We start from the raw sequence: 21,234 nt of genomic DNA, 5'->3' as shown, positions 1-21,234 counted from the left end.
AATGAATAAAAAATTATCATAATAGCTAACATTTATAATAAGAAAACTAATTTCTATGATGAAGAAAATAGTTAACATTTATTTAGCAATTTACTTTGCACTGAACAGTGTTCTAAATCCCAAATACTGTCTCATTTAATCCTTCTAACAACTGTGTAAGGGAGATAATAATCATTATTCCCACTTACAGAAAAAGAAAGTGAAGCTTAAAGAGATGAGGTCACTTGCCCAAGTCACACAGCTGTTTAGTGACAGAGTGTGATGTGAGCCTGCACACACCAGGGGCATGCACACCTAAATACCATGCTATGACCCGCTTTGTCCATGTGCCAATAATTTCCTAAGGATAAATTTCTACAAGAAGAAAGGTTGGCTCAAAGAATATGCACAAATATCGAACAGGTAGATAGTGGAACAGAATACCACTCTGCATTTTTCAACTGGGGGGCAAGGATTAGAGAGTAAAAAGAATAGAGAATTTCGCAACATAGTGAAATCTGAAACTAGCTCCTTTATATCAAAGAGGGTCCATAAAACCATTTCCTTGAGAGTTCAAAATGAAAGCCAGGTGATAACCATTCCTCATTTCTCTTTCATTAAGTAAAAATACAATGCAGTGTATCCCTGAAGAAACTTCTAAACCACTTGAAAATGCTAATTGCACCACACAAAGGAATGAAAAACTGAATGTAACTCTAGAAAATACGATCCATAGGTAAAAAAGGTTTTAACTAAGTGTAAAGTACAAACCATTGGTAGTATAAGCATCTTTGACAATGAACTAAAATTAATAATAATATTTGAGCAGTATACTTTCTGAGAGATCTTCTCAGTTATTAAACCCTCATAATCACCATGTTATATAGAGATGAAATTTAGAGCAGTGTTCTTTTCAAAATTTTCTTACTACAACTAAAATTAAAATACATATGTTACATCACAATATATGTGCAGATACATAGGTATTTTTTTAAAATACATAGGTATTTAACTAAAACAAAAAAGTGTATAAAATTACCAACTCTTACTATATACAATGTACTCCAATATTTGTACACTATTCTGTCTTTTTCTTTGTTTAATATTGTCCTGCTACATAGAATTCATATCTAAAATACAACTTCTGAAACAGTGGCTAAACTACTGAGTTTAAACCAAGGCTCTTATATAACAAATATCCAGGAATACAGAACTAGAGCCAGACAGAAATCCTGGGTCTGAGCGCGGGAGACAGACCCATGATGAAGGTAAGGAGCAAAGATCCTTAGCACACTGGTGGTCCATGAAGCGGTATGAATATGATCAAAAGGAAGGTGTATGGGGAAAAGGTTGAGGTTTGATGTGCTTGTAATACTTCAGTCCTTGGCATCCAGTCCCAAAGATGTTATTTTTCAATCTGTTGAAATGTCAAAGCAGGACTCACTTCTAGATCTGCTTTTGAATCTTGGAATGCTACATAATGCTTTCCTCAGTTCAAACACATATAGGAATACTTAGATTCTCAAAAATAGTTTAATCTGACTTCTCTGTTTCTGTTTCCTAACTTCTTTCTCATTGCTGACCATTACCTAATCTTTTCTTTTTCTTTTGGTAAAAGCTTACTGATGAAAGCATGTTGGAGAACCTGGGAAAAATGACTGCAAGAGAACTTAGCTTTAAATTACAAATGATAACAAAGAAGGCCTCCTTGGGCACCTCGGTAGCTCAGTTAAGCAGCTGGCTGTCTTCATGTCAGGTCATGATCCCAGGGTCTTGGGATCCAGCCTGCCTCAGGCACCCTGTTCAGCAGGGAGCCTGCTTCTCCCTCTCCCACTCTCCTTGCTTGTCCTCTCCCTCTCTCTCTGTCAAATAAATAAATAAAATTTTCTAAAAAAATAAAAAATAAATTAACACGTGCCAGTCTACTGTTGAACTCAAACACATCTTCAACAAGTACCTTTGGATTCTTCAAAATCAAAAACTATGGCTGATTTTAAAGAGCTTCTTGCAGTTTTTTAGATTCATGGGGGGTGTTTTAGGTTTTAAGAACTTCTGAAGGACATTAACATTCTCTCTCATTTTATAACCAAAGAGTTTCAATGTGGTTAATATTTTATTCTTTGGATTAATTTCATTTTGCTCAATAAAAGCTAACAATAATTTTTTGTCTCTCATTATTTCTATAATCTCAACATCATCATAAAAATACTGAGTCTTCCTTTTCAAGAAAATGACAAGGACATTCTGTAATGAAGTAACTTGTTTCTCGCATTTCAGAATGATATACGAGTCCTTACCCCAATTACAGATTATAAAGGTCTATCACAAGTAGTTTCACATAAAAAAATATCTTGCTATCGTCTGAGAGAAGACATGGCCAGATAGCAACATATGATTGCCCTATCTTAATTTATACATTGGTCCAATTTTCTATATTTTTTTGGAACAAAAGAATGAAACTTAGTAGGTAAATAAGTGTAACCCATCGCATTAGTTTTCACATTTTGAAATCTAGAAGCATGACAGGCATTACTGCCATTTATCAATGAGAAAACCAGGGTCTCAAAAGGTGGAGTGACTCATAGAAGTGGGTACACTTAGGTCAACAAACCAAGTTACTGGAGTTTTGTGATGTTTCCATTGGTGAAATAAGAATAAAATAATGAAAAAATAATAAACAATCCACCAAAGAACTTACATAATTCACTTGTAAGACTTTTTTCCATCAGGGAAACACTCCATTATTTAGCTGTATTGAAGGAGGATAAGTGAGTAAATAATCAAATACTCAAAGAAACCCAGCTATTCCTTATGATAAAAATAAACACAACTAAAATAATGTTCTGTATTATTAGATATTAAGTGACACCTCAGCCATGAAGACCACATGACAGGTTGAGAGTTCTCAGTGCTTTGTGGGACCCCTACCTTTGTCACTGTCCTTCCCATTCTCCAATGATTACATCAGATTTCCACTCTGAAATCACCCCAAACACAAATTTTTATTTTTTGCAAAGTAGACCTGCCTGATGTTTCCACTAAGATATGTAATGTTATCAATAAGCTATCCCTTGTGGGAGCTTCAAATAAGACTTTTAAGAGGGCCCAGATTTTCTTCAAAGGCCAATGAGACCATGTCTGTTCCGCCAGTGAATAAGAGACTCAAGGACTCGAAAAGGTTCATTGGTAGCTTTCGAACAACCAAAGTTGGGGGGAGGGGGTCCTGTTTCATTTTCAATAAGAAGAGATATAAAAAGGAAAGGTTTATACTAAGGCAAAAGAATTCAGACTACAGAACAGTGGGCAAGGACTCCCCGCCTAAAGAAAGACATAGCAAGAGGGACTACTTCTCCAGAGGCTTTGAAGAAAAGGCAAACAAGTAGCCTTTGTGAATTGCTTAAAAGTAGGCACAGATTCACCCACGTACAAGATGATGCCCTTTCCTACATTAAGAGTTCCAAACTGCTATAGCATTTTTATGACTTCTTTGCTTTTATGCTGAGAAAATGTTTCACCCACCCAACAGCAGATAAATATCAACTGTATTTTAGATTTGCATTTTTTACATTTAATTCTCTAATTCAGCTGGAATTTATCCTGATGAATGGTATGAGAATGGTCTTCATATTTTTCCCCAAAAGTTTTTTCAGTTATTCTAGTGATTACTAGTATATTTATAACTAGCTCAGGTATTTTGTTATAGCCAAGGAATATCTAGAATTTCCCTAAATTTCCATCATTAAGGGGTACCTAACCCCACTTTACTCTGACAACCTTGATATAACAGCAATCATTTTATTTGGAGGTGATTCAACATCCTTAACTTGGCTATCTATATCTTAAAAGCTCCAGCCATAAACCCTGGGATCTGAGAGCAGAGAGTACCACCAGCAAGAACCTTGCACTAACATGGACAAGAGCCCTCTGTCTGGTCAAGCACACCAACTAGGAACTCTTGCGGGGGGGGGGGGGGGGATTGTTTTCCCTTAAGAATTACAGTGGGATGAGGACCTTGAGATAATGTGAAGAACATAAGAGCAAAGGTAATAAGGCAAAGATGGCACGAGTCTCCAGAAGATCTCCGAGAAGTCATTAGACAAAAGAACCAAAGAATGGAAAATCTACCCTTATAAGATTTTCCAAATTAAAAAACCCAGAAGATCTCAACTATTCAGTTGGATATTCCGTGTACAATCAACCTGGTGAATTTCAATTCTGGCATTTTCTAAACTACACATTTAGGAAGTAGGAAACAGCAAAGAGCTACTCCATTTTGCAGCCACCCCGCAAATAAACCAGGAGCCAGAAGCCCAACTGCCTGCAGGAGCAGACAAAAGGAATAAATGAGCAAAGGGAGTCATTGGGAACTGGGCTTGAGAGTCTAAGAAGCAGTGGCAAGCATCGATGAGGTTGCAAATCGGAGTTCACGTCTCTGGAACACTTGCTCCTTCTAGTGGTGGCTCTAGCTACAGAGACGCAGCTGTCTGTGCCCAGGAAAATTCAAGAGCAGAACTGCCAGATATGCCAGTTTTTCTCTTCAAAGAGTCATAAATTCTTAGGTAAGTTTCCTGTTTTTCAAGTTTGCAAATTAATTAAGTTTTCTTTTTAAAATACAAAGGTCAAACCAGATGTATCTATCAATCAGAGACAGATATTCCTTTGGCGCAGAGATCACTAATGCAGGACTTTAGATTTTAACATTAATCAACCCACAAGTCACCCAACTGTCCTAACACCATCCCCCGTCCTTCTGTGCTTCCTCTGTCTCCCTTTTTCCTCGATATGGCAAATTATGGCAGGCTACACAGCTCACTGGGTTCCAGGGTATATGTGGAGTGTGAGTGAAGAATGCTAGACCTCATTCACCCCATTTAAGAGTCAGCCAAATTCTGGTCTTAATAAGAAACTGCCATTTTGGGGGCACCTGGGTGGCTCAGTGGGGTAAGCCTCTGCCTTCAGCTCGGGTCATGATCTCAGGGTCCTGGGATCGAGCCCCGAATTGGGCTCTCTGCTCAGCAGGGAGCCTGCTTCCCCCCTCTCTCTCTGCCTGCCTCTCTGCCTACTGTGATCTCTGTCTGTCAAATAAGTAAATAAAATCTTAAAAAAAAAAAAAAAGAAAGAAAGAAACTGCCATTTTGGAAATGAAGATGAATTACTATACAGTCATGTTGTTAGGTCGGACTGCTGACCCAAATGAAATCATTTTAGTTCAAAAATATTTTTTTTTTCCTTTAAGAACTCTCAGATGTTTTGCTTTACTATCAGTGACTAATGGCTCTCAAGGTCACAGGTTTTGCATCAGGCTGGTTTATCTCATTCTAGAAGTAAAGGAATAAACCTCAAAAAATCCAATTATTAAACTAAAAGTCATTTCCACTGAAAGTGCTGTAGAATTTTTAGCTTCTATACAAAGTAGACTGATTATCTACTTTATTACTTACTTATCTAGTAGCATTCTACTGTAATCCAAGTAAGTCAAAAGGTTTGAAGAAATGAGTCAACCCCACTGAGATTCAACCTATGTGTCTGGCTTGTACATACCCATATACAGATTACCTTTTACCACAGACTTTAACAGGATTGCTATACCAGATGATTTTTGTTAATCATATAGTGGTCAAGTTATGATAATCTAGGAGAGAAATAGAACATTTCTGCTTCTTCTTTGACTAAATAGGATTTAAAATAAATGGTTTTCAGTGAAGACTATCTTATACATGTTCACTTGAGAAGGACTGCATCAGGGAAGGTTAATACACTTTGACAATCTACACACATTATTCTTACTGATACCAAACTGCCATAAATTCTCCATTCTGTCCATCTTTCTCTAAACCCTGTATAAGTAATATTTTAGAGGGTGGCCGATTCTGATATCAACTTGGAAATAATCAGCTTTAATTCCTAGCTGAGATCAAAATGGACAATGGTGGCGTAACGGACCAGTAATACATGAACACAACTGATTCAAATAGGAATTTATTTTCTAAAAAACGTTCCAAGTACTTGGGTTTCCAAACCAGATCATTTTTACCACAGAACATTATAAAAATGGAAAATGAGATGAAAACCTAAGAAGTAATTTTTAATCCAGTCTTTAGGGTCACTTGGGTCATTCAGTTGGTTAAGTGTCCAACTCTTGGTTTCAGCTCAGGTCATGATCTCAGGATTGTGTGATCAAGCCCCACATCAGGGTCTTAGCTCAGCGCAGAGTCTTCTTAAGACACACTCTCCTCTCCTGACCCTCCGCCCTACTCGCACACTCTCTCTCACTCTGTCTCCAAAATAAATAAATAAATTTAAAAAAATACAATTCTTAGAATACTTATTTTACCAGTGGCATGATGGTAGTAAGTGGCTAAAATGAGAATCGGTTCAGTGAGTCCATTTGCATATTAAAGAGCAGCAAGCATTTGTCATTAGACATGATGTTCAAAAGGACAGAAGCCCTCCATCCTCTTTGGTTGAACACAAAATACCAAGACGACCAGTGGTCTCAAACTCCAGTGACAGGCCTAATCGTTTCATCTGTTCCCAATATTAATCTCTCTTTAAAAACACTCATTCTTATGCACATGGTTTAGAGTTTGTTGTGTTTTGTTCCTTATCAGAAAACCTACAGAATCTTAAAATTTAAAGTACTGTAAGATCAGGTACATTATTCAAATATTTTATAAGGATACTATGGCAGCAACCATACTTTTAAGAAGAAAATAAGATGGGAAGAGGAGAAAGGGAAGAGAAGGGAAGGAAAAGATGGCTAAACCCCACAGTACTCAGGAAAAAGAGTATGTAACCGCTCATAAATTTACATAACAGAGCATGATACTGATACAATGATATGGTCATTAAAATAGTTTGACAATAATGCAATAATATTTATTGAACAATCACAATAGCAACAGGAAAATCTGATATCCAACAAGAAAGGAATAATATAAAAAAGACCTATAGCAATAATGTGGATTGTTTTTCCTTTCTACCCTGCTTTTTTGATACTGTAAATTCTGAAGTATAGATCTATATGAAGAATAGGAACACATTTCAGAGAATGATAAAGTTACCATATTCATTTGTCATGTCACAAATAACAAATAGTCCTACAAAAACCTGTCCCTTCTATGAAAGGAAATTAGCTTTCTAAATGAAAATACATCTCCCATAACTTGACTGTTCATGAAGGCATATCCAGAGTAGTAGATTTACTCTGAACAGTAAATGTCAAATTTACATTCTTCTCTACCACAGAAGTTGTACATTTTTGTTTAAAAATGACAACAGTATATTACTCTTTCTTAAGAAGTAAAAACTATTGGCCCTCGCTGTGAGTTTCCTGACAGAGCTCAACCATTTTCTTTTCCTCCTTCATACAGTAAGACTGCAACCAGGCAAACACCTTATCAGTTTTTATCTCAAAAATGCTATGGAGGGGCTCCTGGGTGGCTCAGTCAGTTAAGCATCTGTGTTCAGCTCAGGTCATGATCCCAGGGTCCAGGGATGGAGCTCCACATCCATCCATCCCTCCTCGTCATCATCGTCTGTTGTCGTCATCAGGCTCCCACCTCAGCAAAGAGCCTGCTTCTCCTTCTAACCCTCACCCCATTCATGATTGCTCCCTCTCTCGTACTTTCTGTCTCTGTCTCTCTCTCAAATAAATGAATAAAATCTTTTTTTTTAAGATTTTTTATTTACTTATTTGACAGGCAGAGAGGTGGGCAGGGGGCAGGGGCAAGAAGGAAGGCTCCCTGCTGAGTAGAGAGCCTGATGAGACTCGATCCCAGGACCCTGAGATCATGACCTGAGCTGAAGGCAAAGACTTAACCCGCTGAGCCACCCAAGTGCCCCAAGGAATAAAATCTTTAAAACAAAAACAAATATGCTATGGAGGTTTGACTAATGGAAGTCTCAAGACAGAAAAATGAAATGATTCAATGTCAATAACACAGACACATGTTCATTATATTCCAACTTACCTAATACACTGACAAAGGCATCAAAAAGATGAAATGTAAGTAGAGGCTCTTTCAAGTGACCATAGTAATCTGCTATGGTTTTAAAGACATCTTTTTCAAATCCTAAATACATAGGCTGCTTCAAATCTGAACAATTAGGCCCTATTAGAAAAAGAGAGAGAGAGAGAGAAACGTTAACGGGATGACCATGTCAAAAAATTAGTCTCTATGCATATGTATGGTGTGTACAGATACCAAGATCAGATAAGTTGGGGGAAATTAGCATTATCTAAGTTGACATTATACATTTGCTTACACAAATATTCTTTATGTCTAAATGATAATTATAAAACAATGAGGAAAATCATGGCTTACTTGCATTTTAACAGAAACCCACTCTTTCTGTCCTTCTGAAAGAAATTTTTGTTCAATGTAGATGATGATTATTTTCTGTGAAATATTCATTTTCCTAGTCTTTACATTGATCAAGATGATAATTAGCTCACATATGTAATAGCAAGTTATATGGCAATTTGCAAAGTTTTTCATTATTTTATCATTGTTGTATTATGAAATCCTAGAGTCAGAGCTGAGTTAATCAAATTCTACCTTGAAATAAACTACTTCAGACTAATAAAAACTTACTCTTTTTCTTAAAGATATTCAAAAAAGATGATTTTAACATTATGTCCTATAATTCATTCTAACTATAAAACTCACTATCTGATCTCCAGCCAACCTTCAAAAGTTAGTGTATCAAGCAGGGCATATTCCAAAGTTGCAGTAACTATAAGACGCCTGGAACAATGTGGTCCCAGCCATACACTGAGCAGAAGCAAGGCAAAGATTCTGTTGTATCTGGGACCAAAGAAAAACTCTTCTTGTTCTAAGAAAAACAAGAATGCATAGCTCTAATGCATAGCTCTCTATAGAAATGGCAGCAAACACCTCCAAGAAACCATGCACAGACCACAGATTTACATTACCAAGTGGAGAGACAAACCGGATCTGCCCATGCCTTGAGGGAAATGGCAAGCAGCTTCATGAAGAGCAGTTTGGCTAGTCCTCTCAACTTCCATGACAGCATGGAAGAAAGGAATGCAAGTGCACTGGTCAGTTCTGGGCCCACAGAACAGAAGACTAAACAACTAGAACCAAACAGATCTCTATTCTCAGGGAAACAAAAGATAAACCAATAAAGTTGAAAGAAACCCTTCCTTCAGAACCACTCCAACCAAAGATAAAGGATCAAACCAAAAAAAAACCAGTTAAACATTCTGGGCCTTTGTATTTCAAGTCCAACGGAACCACATGAAAATGGCTTTTTGTTGGTCTCCTTAAAAACCCTCTTACCTTTCAATATTCTGTATACTTCTTATGAAATAACTCAATTTGATTGACTAAAATGAAAATAACAAAAGACCTATCTGTGGTACCATGTTAACTTAGCAGCCAACAGAGCCACCATTCTTGCTTGCTTCCTACTCTGAAATACCCCAAGCTTAGTCAATTAAAATCATTAGCTTGGTATGACTCAGCAAGCAATCCACATTGTCTTGAATTACTCCCTCCCAGATAAGTAAGCGATTGATGGTAAGCGGTTGTGAGCAGTGTGTAAGCAGTGTCCCTTTATGAACATTTCATCATTCTTGTTAAAAACATGCATAGAAGTGTTGCCTGTATCTGGTATTTTTTTTCTTTTCTTTATTGAATCCTTATAATCTACATGCACAAAGAAGAAAAATACAGTTAACCTGTTTTTATATTTCCTATCAGTCCATCATTCTGTGGCCAACCATGAGGCCAACAATGAAAGTACCCAGACCTATGTGTATATTGGTCTACCAATGGGCCTGCGAGAAAAAGGAGAGTAGCAAATTTGCAGAAAAGGAGGCAGAGGCCTTCAAAATATCCTGTAAATCAGCCAGCCTATCCTTTCTGTTGTCCCCTATTAGATTACTTTAATGGGAAACTTGCCTCAATAAGGATAAGAACGACAAGGAACAAGTCATGACTTTGAAAGACTCAAGTAAATTTGGGAGGCCAATGAGAATTTGGAAAACTTAATAACGTCACAAAACTATTCAAAAAGACGTGCTTTGGGGCGCCTGGGTGGCTCAGTGGGTAAAGCCGCTGCCTTCGGCTCAGGTCATGATCTCGGGGTCCTGGGATCGAGTCCCACATCGGGCTCTCTGCTCAGCAGGGAGCCTACTTTCTCCTCTCTCTCTCTCTCTGCCTGCCTCTCTGCCTACTTGTGATCTCTGTCCAATAAATAAATAAATAATCTTAAAAAAAAAAAAGACGTGCTTGCCCTTTGGTCACCTTTTTTTTTCCTTTGACACACAAACAAGCATTCTTATGGATATGCCAACTACCTGCAAAGCACTGCACTCAATTCACGTGAGCCATGTCCCTGTTCCTGAGAACTTCCACCTAACACAAGACACCTCACACATGCAGAGAACATTGTGAAGTTGCTCTTTACATCTTCCCCCTCCATTGTTGAGTAATTCCAGTTAGTCTACTCTTCTTTCAGAAGTTTTTGTGGCTTTATGTTTACTACTCCCTTGAGGGAAAAGTTGTACTCTTCACTACATTTTGATCATCACTGAAAAATCTATATCACAACCACGTCTTCATATGCATTACAGAACATATTGTAGCCTAGATTTGTTACCAGTTTCCTCTATTCTTTCCCAGCTGATCAACTTCCAAATCCTTGGTTTGCCAGGAATTCAGAAAAGGGTAATTTAACTTTGCATTTATACCTTCTATTTCATCATTGCCAACTCTGGCCAAAGATATAATTTAAATTTAATTTACTTCAAATAGTTGAGCAGGAAGAATAAAAAGCATTCTCCCAACCTGAACCACTCTACATCTTAGAGTTTCCAAAATATTAAGCAAAAACCAATGAAAATTTAATAGTTAAACACAGAAAACTTTAGGCTTCACACAAGCTAATAATTGGTTTTCATATTTAAAATGATAGTATATAAACATTGTCCATATACTATGACTGAGATTACCTAAAATAAACCGCATAGTTACCTTAATTTCATTCTATAATCAGACAAAACTAACACCAGACAAATCATTCAGAGTCTACAAATTCAAAATTTTATTACACTTATATATATACATGCTAGCCCTACCCAAAAGGTTCCTTTCTGAGGCAATCTGTAAGGCTTAAAGACCCCATAGACCAAATATCACCATTATTAGTCAGCAGCCAAAATAACTGGAATTATTCTTATTAAAATCCCTTGCTTTTGGTAAGCCATTTACTATTAGAATCCCTTCTTTGGGTTAAACCTTTTAAAAAATACCCAGAAGGGACACCTGGGTGGCTCAGTTGGTTGGACGACTGCCTTTGGCTCAGGTCATGATCCCGGAGTCCTGGGATCGAGTCCCGCATCGGGCTCCCAGCTCCATGGGGAGTCTGCTTCTCCCTCTAATTTCTCCTCGCTCATGCTCTCTCTCACTACCTCTCTCTCAATAAAGAAATAAAAATCTTAAAAAAAAAAAATACCCAGAAAAATGGCAGTGTTAGTGAGATACTATAATACACATTCTTTACAGTGCCTATGATATCTAGTGAAGTAAATATCTATGCCCATGAAAGGGACTGCGGAAGCCTGTGCAAATCCTCAAAGGACCACCACAATTCAGGCCCCGTCTTACATCCAATAACTGAAATATCCCTTGTTTCTCCACATTAAAGTTCTTCTCCTTCCAAACCATCCTGCTTATCAATCAGCCTAGTCTTCTGAAACATCTCTTTATGTCAATAGTAGACTGTGTCAATAGTAGATAGTAGATAGGATCTGCTGATAACACTGAGATGTAAATACAGGGTATAATTGAGAATATATTTTAGAAAATTTTTTTAAAAAAGAGGTTTTAAAAATAAAAACGTATAAATTGTCAACAGGCAGCTATCTGTACACTATTATATTCAATATAACTAATTTTTCTTCACTGTGATGAAACAGAAGACAGAACGGATTTTATCCGTCGTGGGATTATATTCACCAGAAAAGAGAAGAACAACATTCCTTCAAAAATGTTCTGTAACTCAGCCCTTTCACCAAGTCACAAATTCACTAAAAGCACACTGGTCCCAAAATAATTAACTGTCAGCCTCACAGGTATGAAATTAATGTTCAGGCCATTGAACAAAAATATTTTTTAATTCAGGACACTATTTTCTGTTAATCTTATAAAACAGAGGATAATTAGTACTTACAATTTGCCAAACACTTCATAGCTGACAGTACCCAATGAGGAAGCTCTTCTGCAGAGAAATGAAAATAAAAAGATTATCTGATTCACTACATATAACTCAAGGAATTATATACGTACACAGAATCATAAGAATGTATAACCTGCCCAAATAATATGAACATATCTGCCAATCATATATTACACATCACCTATTAACAGAATGGCATGTTTAAGCACTGGAAAGTTTTCCTAGGAGCAGTGTCACAATATGGACTTGTACAGACCATGCCTGTAAATTTCGCAAAGGACAAGATGCACCTTTTAAAGCTTTGGTGAAAAGCAGGAATTTGATAGTTTATTCTGAAGAAACAAACAAACTAACCAGATACCCTAAAAATTAAAGAAGGAAAAGACAAAAAGTAAAAAATATAAGTTACCAACTATATTTGTGAATTCAGTTCACCAACCCCCCCCCACAAAGGGGTAAACTCTCTATGTCCATTGTTCAATATAAGTATCATTTTGCATGTTTCAATTTTCAAAATGTTTTAGGCAAGGAATTTTCACTGACAGACTAATACAGGCTATTAGTTTTTGGACAGCCTTAAAATAATAACTTTTAACATTGCTACAAAAAATCCCAGCTGAGCCTTTTTCCTGAGTTCCTTCCCTCCTGGTCCTGACGCAGATATCTGATGAGATGGCCCTGCACTCATGCTTCTACTTCTCCATTTCCTTCACTCTGTGAAAAACTGCAAAGACACTGGTCGAACTGTATTAAAACTCTAACGAACCTGAGGCTTGTGGAAGTGCTCTTCTTTCTAAGAACTTGCTAAGACAAAAGATGACCGATCATCTAACTAGTAGGTAAAAGTATTAATGTTTGCTCTACTCAAAGAATGTGGAAGGATTTTAGATGTATTTCAAAGGAAATATCCCCATCATTCTATGTAATTTAATTGTATAGGTTGATATTTACCTGACAACTCACAAAGTCATAAATTTATTTCTGTTTGCTTGGATCCTCCATTCCCAATACAGAGGCTACATAAAAGAGGAGGTGTTTCAAGTTTCGAAGACACATTCTGCTACTGTCAAGAATCGGGACCTAGAAAAACCTTTTTCCCTTTCACAGCTGCGCAGGCTCCTTCAGGTAGAGTTCTGTCTTGCTGCCCAGGAGCCTCCAGCCCTAAATTTAATAATAATTTATAAAAACCTAAAAGTACTGTACCATCTTCCCCCATCCAAATGTCATTCTAGTTCCAGCTATTCCGAGAATCAAAGGTTGGAAGTAAAAAGAACCATTCCAAAAAATCCATCCAATTCTGACCCCTCCCCAATTCAAGAGAAGAAAGCTTTAAAATCAGCTTGGGGATTCTGGCCCACTACAGGTACTGTATCCTTGTTTTTCCAAATTAAAAAAAAAAAAAAAAAACAGGATAGGCAACTGCTAAATGTCTTTTTTTCCTGACTTGTAAACTGGCTTGGAAGAAAAGGTATTAAAAAATTAAAGCACCTTCAGCATTTAAAGGGCTACCTTTATTAACAAGAAAAAAAATGACATAAATCAAGACTGTCCCAGAAAATCTACCACAGAGACACTATAATAAAAAGGTCAGTGATAACCGAAAATCAATCAGACCCACTTGAAACCTAAAATCAATTTCCAAGATCCAGTCACAAACTGACTCAAGCACTCAGGTCTTAAACTTACTATTCAGGGATTTTTCTGTGAATACAAAACTAATTAATGCCCAGTGTGGCTAACATTGAACTAGCCTCCAGATGGATTGTGCTGAGGCTTTGACTCCTGGATGTTCACCTTTCCTCAACATTTCCTTAATCCACACAATTATTTAAAAGGCAAGAGATAGTGAGACAAGGCTATACATAATGAGGGGGTATAATTATTGAGGGTTTAGGAAGGGTCAATAAAGAAGCGGATGGACCTGTGCAGCCAACATAGTGGGTCAAATGGGACCAGAATAGTTTTTATGTACTTACTTGACTTGTCATCAAGGATGACAACTCCCTGCTTGCTCACACTATACACATTATGGATGATGAACTTGGAGTTAACCAGTTTAATGTCTAAGACTTCTTCCAAAGAATCCAGGCCAAGGACTTTCTGTAAACTGGAAATATACATAATTAAATTAATTACTTTTCTTAAAAAATTAATATTACCCAGGGGTGCCTGGGTGGCTCAGTGGGTGTAAGCCTCTGCCTTCGGCTCCGGTCATGATTTCAGGGTACTGGATTGAGCCCCATGTCAGGCTCCTTGCTCGGCAGGGAGCCTGCTTCCCCCTCTCTCTCTGCCTGCCTCTCTGCCTGCTTAATAAATAAATAAAATCTTTTAAAAAATTAATATTACCCAAAAACCTGGCATATAAAAGATCAATCTTTAAAATGTGTCATTTTCATGCATTTTATCCAATCTTTGGCAAAAAAGCTAGAAATTTAATATGATGAAAAAAATTTAAAAGATCCTTTGATCATTAACAGATTGCTCCACTAATTTAATAACATAACACCTTCAATGCCAAGAAAATTATTTCATAAGTATAGAAATTAAAAAAACAAAAACCAGCTTATTCAGGGATGAGAAATTGCTAGTAGTATGTTTGTGAAAGGGGAATAAAACTTGCTTTATGACATCATTTACTTTGTTACCTATAGTATAACAAATATCTAGAAGACCAAATTTACCATTGTGCTTCATTAAACATCAAACTTCAGAGTTACTAGAAAGTTCAAGAACTTTTAAATTTCTATTCTTAACTATTATATAAATGACAATAGAAAATTTCCAGAATTCAGTTAAATTATGTTGGCTAAGCAGCATCGCTACAAATAATACAAAGATTTTATTTTTTATTTATTTATGTTTTTAAAAGATTTTATTTATTCATTTGACAGAGACACAGTGAGAGAAGGAACACAAGCAGGGGGAGTGAAAGAGAGAGAAGCAGGCTTACTGACAAGCAGGGAGCCCGATGTGGGGATCGATCCTTGGATCATGACCTGAGCTGAAGGCAGACACTAAATGACTGAGCCACCCAGGCAACCCTAATACAAAGATTTTAAAACATAATTTCAGAAATTAAAATATGCAGAGAGTAATAGAGAAGCAAAACAGACAATACTGAAAATTCTCATTAACATCAAATGCACATACTATGCTAATGTCATAGACTTCCATATCTCTTCTACGTTGGCCTCTGTCAGCTGTCTGCGGTAGACGAGACGGCAAGCTGGCACCTCTCCAATGGCAATACTGTGACGCTTGAACCACATCTCTGAGTTCTAATTGGGGGGAGGGTAGAAATAAAGAAAGAGGGCAAATATTTCAATAGATAGTGGTATGATTTTACCAGAAATTTCCTTGACTTGTTTTTTTTTAATTCGATTTAAAATAATAACTAGAAATATGAACAAACTTTCTTTGCATGGACTACAGAGAAGTGAAATATAACTCTTAAGGATCAGGTCACATTATAAATGAGTATTCATAAATTACAAAAGAACGATGGGAATAAGCATGACATTGACTATTTTTTCCCTATGGGAATTCCAACTAATCAATGATGTAGCCATGAAATAAAAATCAGAATTAAGTCAAATACCTATCCATATTTACACACTGTTCAAATAGAGTGATTGTTTAAAACAAACTTAAAGTCTATTACTTTCAAAAATTCTCTATTTTTTAGAATCAAAGATCAAATAAGTACAAAGTTGAAGAGCCACCCCCAGATCTTAGGCAACAGCAGAAGGCAGGAAAAAACAAGAGCTCCACAGCACAATCATTTACAAAGATTTTCTGTAATAGTTTTTTTACAAAAGTATCATTATGGAAAAATCTTATAAACTTGGAAAAACAGAGCCAGAAAGTTGTTTTGTGATTTTGTTTTAGAGAATTACTGAATTACAAAAGAAAGTTGAAGACCATGAGGATTTGTGAATTTTTTTAAATAACTAATTTAGGTGTTCATTTTTGAAGGCAGGCATATAAACGGTTGCATTTGCCTACCAAACCTATTTCTAAAAGTTATCTTAAAGAAGTACCATGAGGGCACCTGGGTGGCTCAGTCCATTAAGTGTCCAACTCTTGGTTTCGGCTCAGGTCATGATCTCAGGGTTGTGAGATTGAGCCCTACATCGGGCTCCGAGCTGGGCTCAGAGTCTGCTTAAGATTCTCTTTCCCGCTCCCTCTACTCTTCTCCCTCTATGCTCCCACTCTCTCTCTCTTTCAGTAAATAAATAAATAAAATCTTTAAAAAACAACAAAAAAAGAAATACCATGGATATATTCAACTATTTATCTCTAAAGATACTGCTTATTATTGTCTCCTGAAAAACTGGAAACACAGTATATATTTAACAGTAAAGGACTGGACAAATAAAATATATTACTTTCATGTTGGACAAGATGCAGATATTAAATATGATGTCAAATGTCTAATCTCATGAAAAAATAAGCTAAGCACAGTGTTCTAAGTGAAAACACAGGTTATGAAAAGCTCAACATGATCTCATTTTTGTGTTAAACGTTTGTATGGAAAAAAGGACACACCACAAAAATGTTAATATTAATTCTCTCTGGATGATATCATAAGTAATTTATTTTCCTTTGTTTCTGCCTGAAAACAATTTTATTAAATAAATGAATAACAGCAACAGTAATGAACAGTTAGTGAATACCTGTGTGCCAGCCACCATTCCAAGTGCTTTATAGTTATAAACTCACCTGATTCTCACAACAAGCCTACCCCAGAGGTACTATTATCACTAAGAAAATAATGACATTTTTCACCATTAAGTTCACCATTAAGAAAACTGAGACACAAACACAATGAACAAAACAGAGAAACAAGCTCTAATAGTTAGTAAATGGAGGATTCAAGATCCAAACCCATTAATCTAGCCAGAGTCCATATCTTATTTTTCACACTGTACTGCCCTCAGCAAAAAAGGACTTTTATTATTTTTTTTTTTTTGCTTTATACAAGTAAAAAAATAAAATAATAAAACAATGGCAAAGCAAGAGGAAAAAACAGGATAAAACAAAAACAAAAACCAGCAAGCAAAGAGGAGGCAAAAATAGAAACAGGGAAAATAAAATAGAAGAAAACAAATGACAAGCTGAAGTTCTTTAAGAAAGATGAACTGTTCCTTTATTGACTATGAACCTCACCATTCTAAAACCCACATCAAGGCACAAATGGGGAAAGAGATCCTGCCCTGTCCAATTTTCCTTTGGACATTGCTCAAGAAGCAGCAGCCAAAATTTTGCTGGAATTACAATAAGCAGAGAGGGCAAACCTCTCCTACTTCATTTAAGAGGGAAGTACAAGATACAAGCATCGAAAGAAACACAGGTACAGATGACGAGAGAAATTATAAGCTTTAAGAGAAAATGGCTGATCAATCTAGGACACTGGTATACCCACTTCAGGGCTCCTGGAAAATTAGAAAAGAAAATGAAAACAGAAGATACAAGTCATTGTCATTGCAGCATTAAAATGTGCTAATGAGTACTTGGTTCTATAGATGATAGCAGGAATATTACAATTTCATAGAACCAGGTGGAATACAAAAGGGAAGTTACTATACTTATGACATAAATACATATTATTTTAATATAGGATTTTATCTCTTGTACAAACAACACTAGATGACCTTATAAAGAAAAAAGGTCTGTTGAATAAAAACTACCAATGGGGTCAGGTTAGATGTTTAAATGTAAATGTTCAACCTGATGATTCACAGACCTACCCCTGGGGCAAATAATACATTATATGCTAATAAAAGTAAGTAAAAAAAATAAATTAAATAAATGCAAATGTTAAAAAAAAAAAATGTACCTGATCTCATGGAGCTTACATTTTAACTTTCTCTGGGACAGGAACTATCTACAAGACCTTAAGAATTCCTCAATAGGAATGAATTAAAAGTCTTTAAATACCCGAAGTAGTTCCACTTTGTTTCCTCATTCTCTATTTTCATATTGTATGTTTCACTAGACTATGCCTTTTTAGTGTTAAAACTGTATCTGTGAGAAAAAAACAAACAAACAAACAAAACCTGTATCTGTGGAGCTAACACAATGCATGGTACACAACAGACACTTAATATTTATTAATGAATAAATTAATGACTTCCAAATATGATCTCACCTTTACGTTCCAGGATCATATCACCATCTGCCTATGAGATACCTCCATTTAATACAGGCCATATTTATCACCAAACATATTTAGAACTAAATTCATTGCCATCCTGCAAACCTGCAAGCCCTTATGGAGTCCCTATTTCTGTCACTATTGCCACACTTTTCCTTGAATTATCTTTGAAAAAGCCTAAGATTCTTTTTCTTTTTTTTTTAACTTTTATTTATTTGAGAGAGAGAGAGAGTAAGCATGAGCTGGGCAGGGAGGAGCAGAGGGAGAGGGAGAAGCAGACCCTCCACTAAGCAGGGAGCCCAACGTAGGGGTTGATCCCAGGGCCCTGAGATCATGACTTGAGCTGAAGGCAGATGCTTAACCGACTGAGCCACCCAGGTTCCCCAAAGCCTAAGCTGCTGTTGCTGCTTCTTCTTTTATTTTTTTAAGATTTTATTTATTTATTTGACAGACAGAGATCACAAGTAGGCAGAGAGGCAGGCAGAGACAGAGAGGGGGAAGCAGGGTCCACGCCAAGCAGAGAGCCCAATGCAGGGCTCGATCCCAGAACCCTGGGATCATGACCTGAGCCAAAGGCAGAGGCTTTAACCCACTGAGCCACCCAGGTGCCCCAAGTCCAAGCTTCTTAACTATTATTTTCTTCAAACTGAGAATACAATCTCTTTAGGAAAAAAAAAAAGTTGCTTTTTCTTTTAATTAAATTGCCTAAAAATGTTTACATCACGTCTTTGCAAAGAAAGTCTGAATTGGACATCTATCAAACTAAATTAATTTAAAATATTCGTGTGGGTACAATTCTTAAAAACTGCCATATGAAAGTTTCTTTCTGTATTTTATTTTCTAGCATTGTTTCAATCATGTAGTCTGCTACTGGTACTATTTTAAGGAAAAAGTACCCCCCCAAATGTACTTTATTCTACAATAAGCTTAGGTTTTCCCAAACTAGCAGAATCTATCTTTGTTCATTATTAGGGGTCATTCCAAAATACTTCACACCCTAACATTCCCACTCTCAACTAGTAAGAGTTAGAACAAAATTCGGGAAGATACAAAGAGGGAGAAGAGTAACTTCTAGAACACAGGAGAAAAGGAGATCATAAGGGAGTTGCCACAGAAACCTGCTTGGTCTGAACCTACAAAAAATACCTACCATGTTTTCAGTCAAAATGTTAGCAGTAAAGAGAGAAAAAGTCTAACAGCTAATCTTTCCTTCTTACTGTTCTCTCAGCTATTAACACGTAAGATACTGTTTTAAAGCACGTTGGGACCATAGTTCACAGAAAGAAGTAGACTAAGACTGATGGTTCACAGACCATTTCCCACATCTGGAGGCTGTTAGCCCTGCCCTCTGCTGCCACCATTACAATCACCAATCTGCTCCACCCCTACCTCCCTGCCCAGCTTTTAGTAACACACTTACCATCACAACTGGCCTCACTGGGATATTCTCTTGTGAAGTGCTTGGTGGGGGGTCATTCCATTCCGGAAATTTAATAACATCCTTTTGGCATGTAGGCTTCTTTGGATATGGTTTTAGGGGTGAGGAAGGAGGAAATCTAAAAACCAAGAAAGAAATCTCTATTATTGTAGTCAATGGGAGACACAGATATTTTAACAATAGTTCCCATTTCTTGTATCCTTGGGAATTTATATAATAATTTCAAACCTCAGATAATAAATGAGGTCATGCTCAATCAAATTACCACATGTGGCTCACTGTACCCAACATATGAGTTTTTCCAATGTTCATTCATTACCCGTATCAGATAAACATTTATGAAGAAAAACAGGAACCAAACATGTGATACATTATGAAATAAAGAAATAGAAATATATACTCTTATCAAACGATTTTCATGATTAAAGATGCTCTTAACAGCTGCTAGGGCAAGCCATTTCTTTCACTAAGCTCAAAATATTTACCGTCTCACAATTCTCCAAAATTTATAAATGGTACATATGCAAAGAGAAATTATGGACAGACTAATCCTCAGTGACACTTGCTGAGAAAGAGTATATTGGCACAAAAATATTTTAGCCTATTATTCATTTTTTTTTTAAAGATTTTGTTTATTTATTTGACAGAGAGAGATCACAAGTAGGCAGAGAGACAGGCAGAGAGAGGAGGGGAAGCAGGCTCCCTGCTGAGCAGAGAGCCCCATGTGGGGCTAGATCCCAGGACCCTGGGATCATGACCTGAACTGAAAGCAGAGGCCTTAACCCACTGAGTCACCCAGGCGCCCCCCTATTATTCATTTTTACATTGATTTCAAATACAATCCTCTTATCCTTGAATATGGAACACTTCACAGTGAGATGGAAGACTTGATCTTGAAGGAGGTTAGAAGGTGCCCAATGTCCTCCTTCTGCCTTTTGTACCCTTCTCTGCCTTATCTCTCCAAGACATTGGTACCATCACTCCTTGGACTAACACAGAAGCCTAAATACAATCTTATCTTTAAACTAGTCTAGACTATACCTGGTAAAGAACAACAGAAGGTAGTTAAATAAACATTTTCCTCAGAGGATCTTTTTCGGTTAGAAAAAGATAGATTGCACTGCCTTGAAAAAGTAACACAAGAACTCTCCTTCTTAATGTTAACATGGAAGCCAATAGGTAGTTTACTTTTTTATTTATTTAAGCCAAAATAAAGTTTTAAAATCTTATCCATAATACCCACAGGAAAAATAATCCAAATAAATGATAAATATCTTATTTTTAAATACATACAGAAAAAAAAAGAATTTTTTAAATGTCTACACTTTACCCAAAAAGTTTGTATTGAGGTGAATCAGGAGAATCACATATAATAAGCACTATGGAGGTACATTTCAAAAATAGTCACAATAGACTTGAAAAAGGATGGCTAATGAGAAAAAAGTCCAGTTTC

The 21,234-nt window shown here is 36.5% G+C and overlaps 1 protein-coding gene across 2 annotated transcripts in view; it reads right to left on the bottom strand.

Moving 5' to 3' along the window:
* DEPDC1B (DEP domain containing 1B) overlaps positions 1 to 21,234 on the bottom strand; it is a 78,342-nt gene that overhangs the window by 21,331 nt on the left and 35,777 nt on the right. For both annotated transcript variants that reach the window (XM_082725893.1, XM_082725894.1), the window contains exons 3-7: positions 19,764 to 19,899; positions 15,337 to 15,464; positions 14,163 to 14,293; positions 12,181 to 12,228; positions 7,953 to 8,093 (exon numbers count right to left, since the gene is read on the bottom strand). In XM_082725893.1, coding sequence (XP_082582019.1) covers positions 7,953 to 8,093; positions 12,181 to 12,228; positions 14,163 to 14,293; positions 15,337 to 15,464; positions 19,764 to 19,899 — 584 coding nt within the window. The remainder of the gene's footprint in view (positions 1 to 7,952; positions 8,094 to 12,180; positions 12,229 to 14,162; positions 14,294 to 15,336; positions 15,465 to 19,763; positions 19,900 to 21,234) is intronic.

This window comes from Mustela nivalis, assembly GCF_964662115.1.
Source record: "Mustela nivalis genome assembly, chromosome: 3".
Taxonomy (NCBI): Eukaryota; Metazoa; Chordata; class Mammalia; order Carnivora; family Mustelidae; genus Mustela; species Mustela nivalis.
The sequence above is the reverse complement of the archived record's forward strand: the minus strand, read 5'-3'. Positions and strand labels throughout refer to the sequence as shown.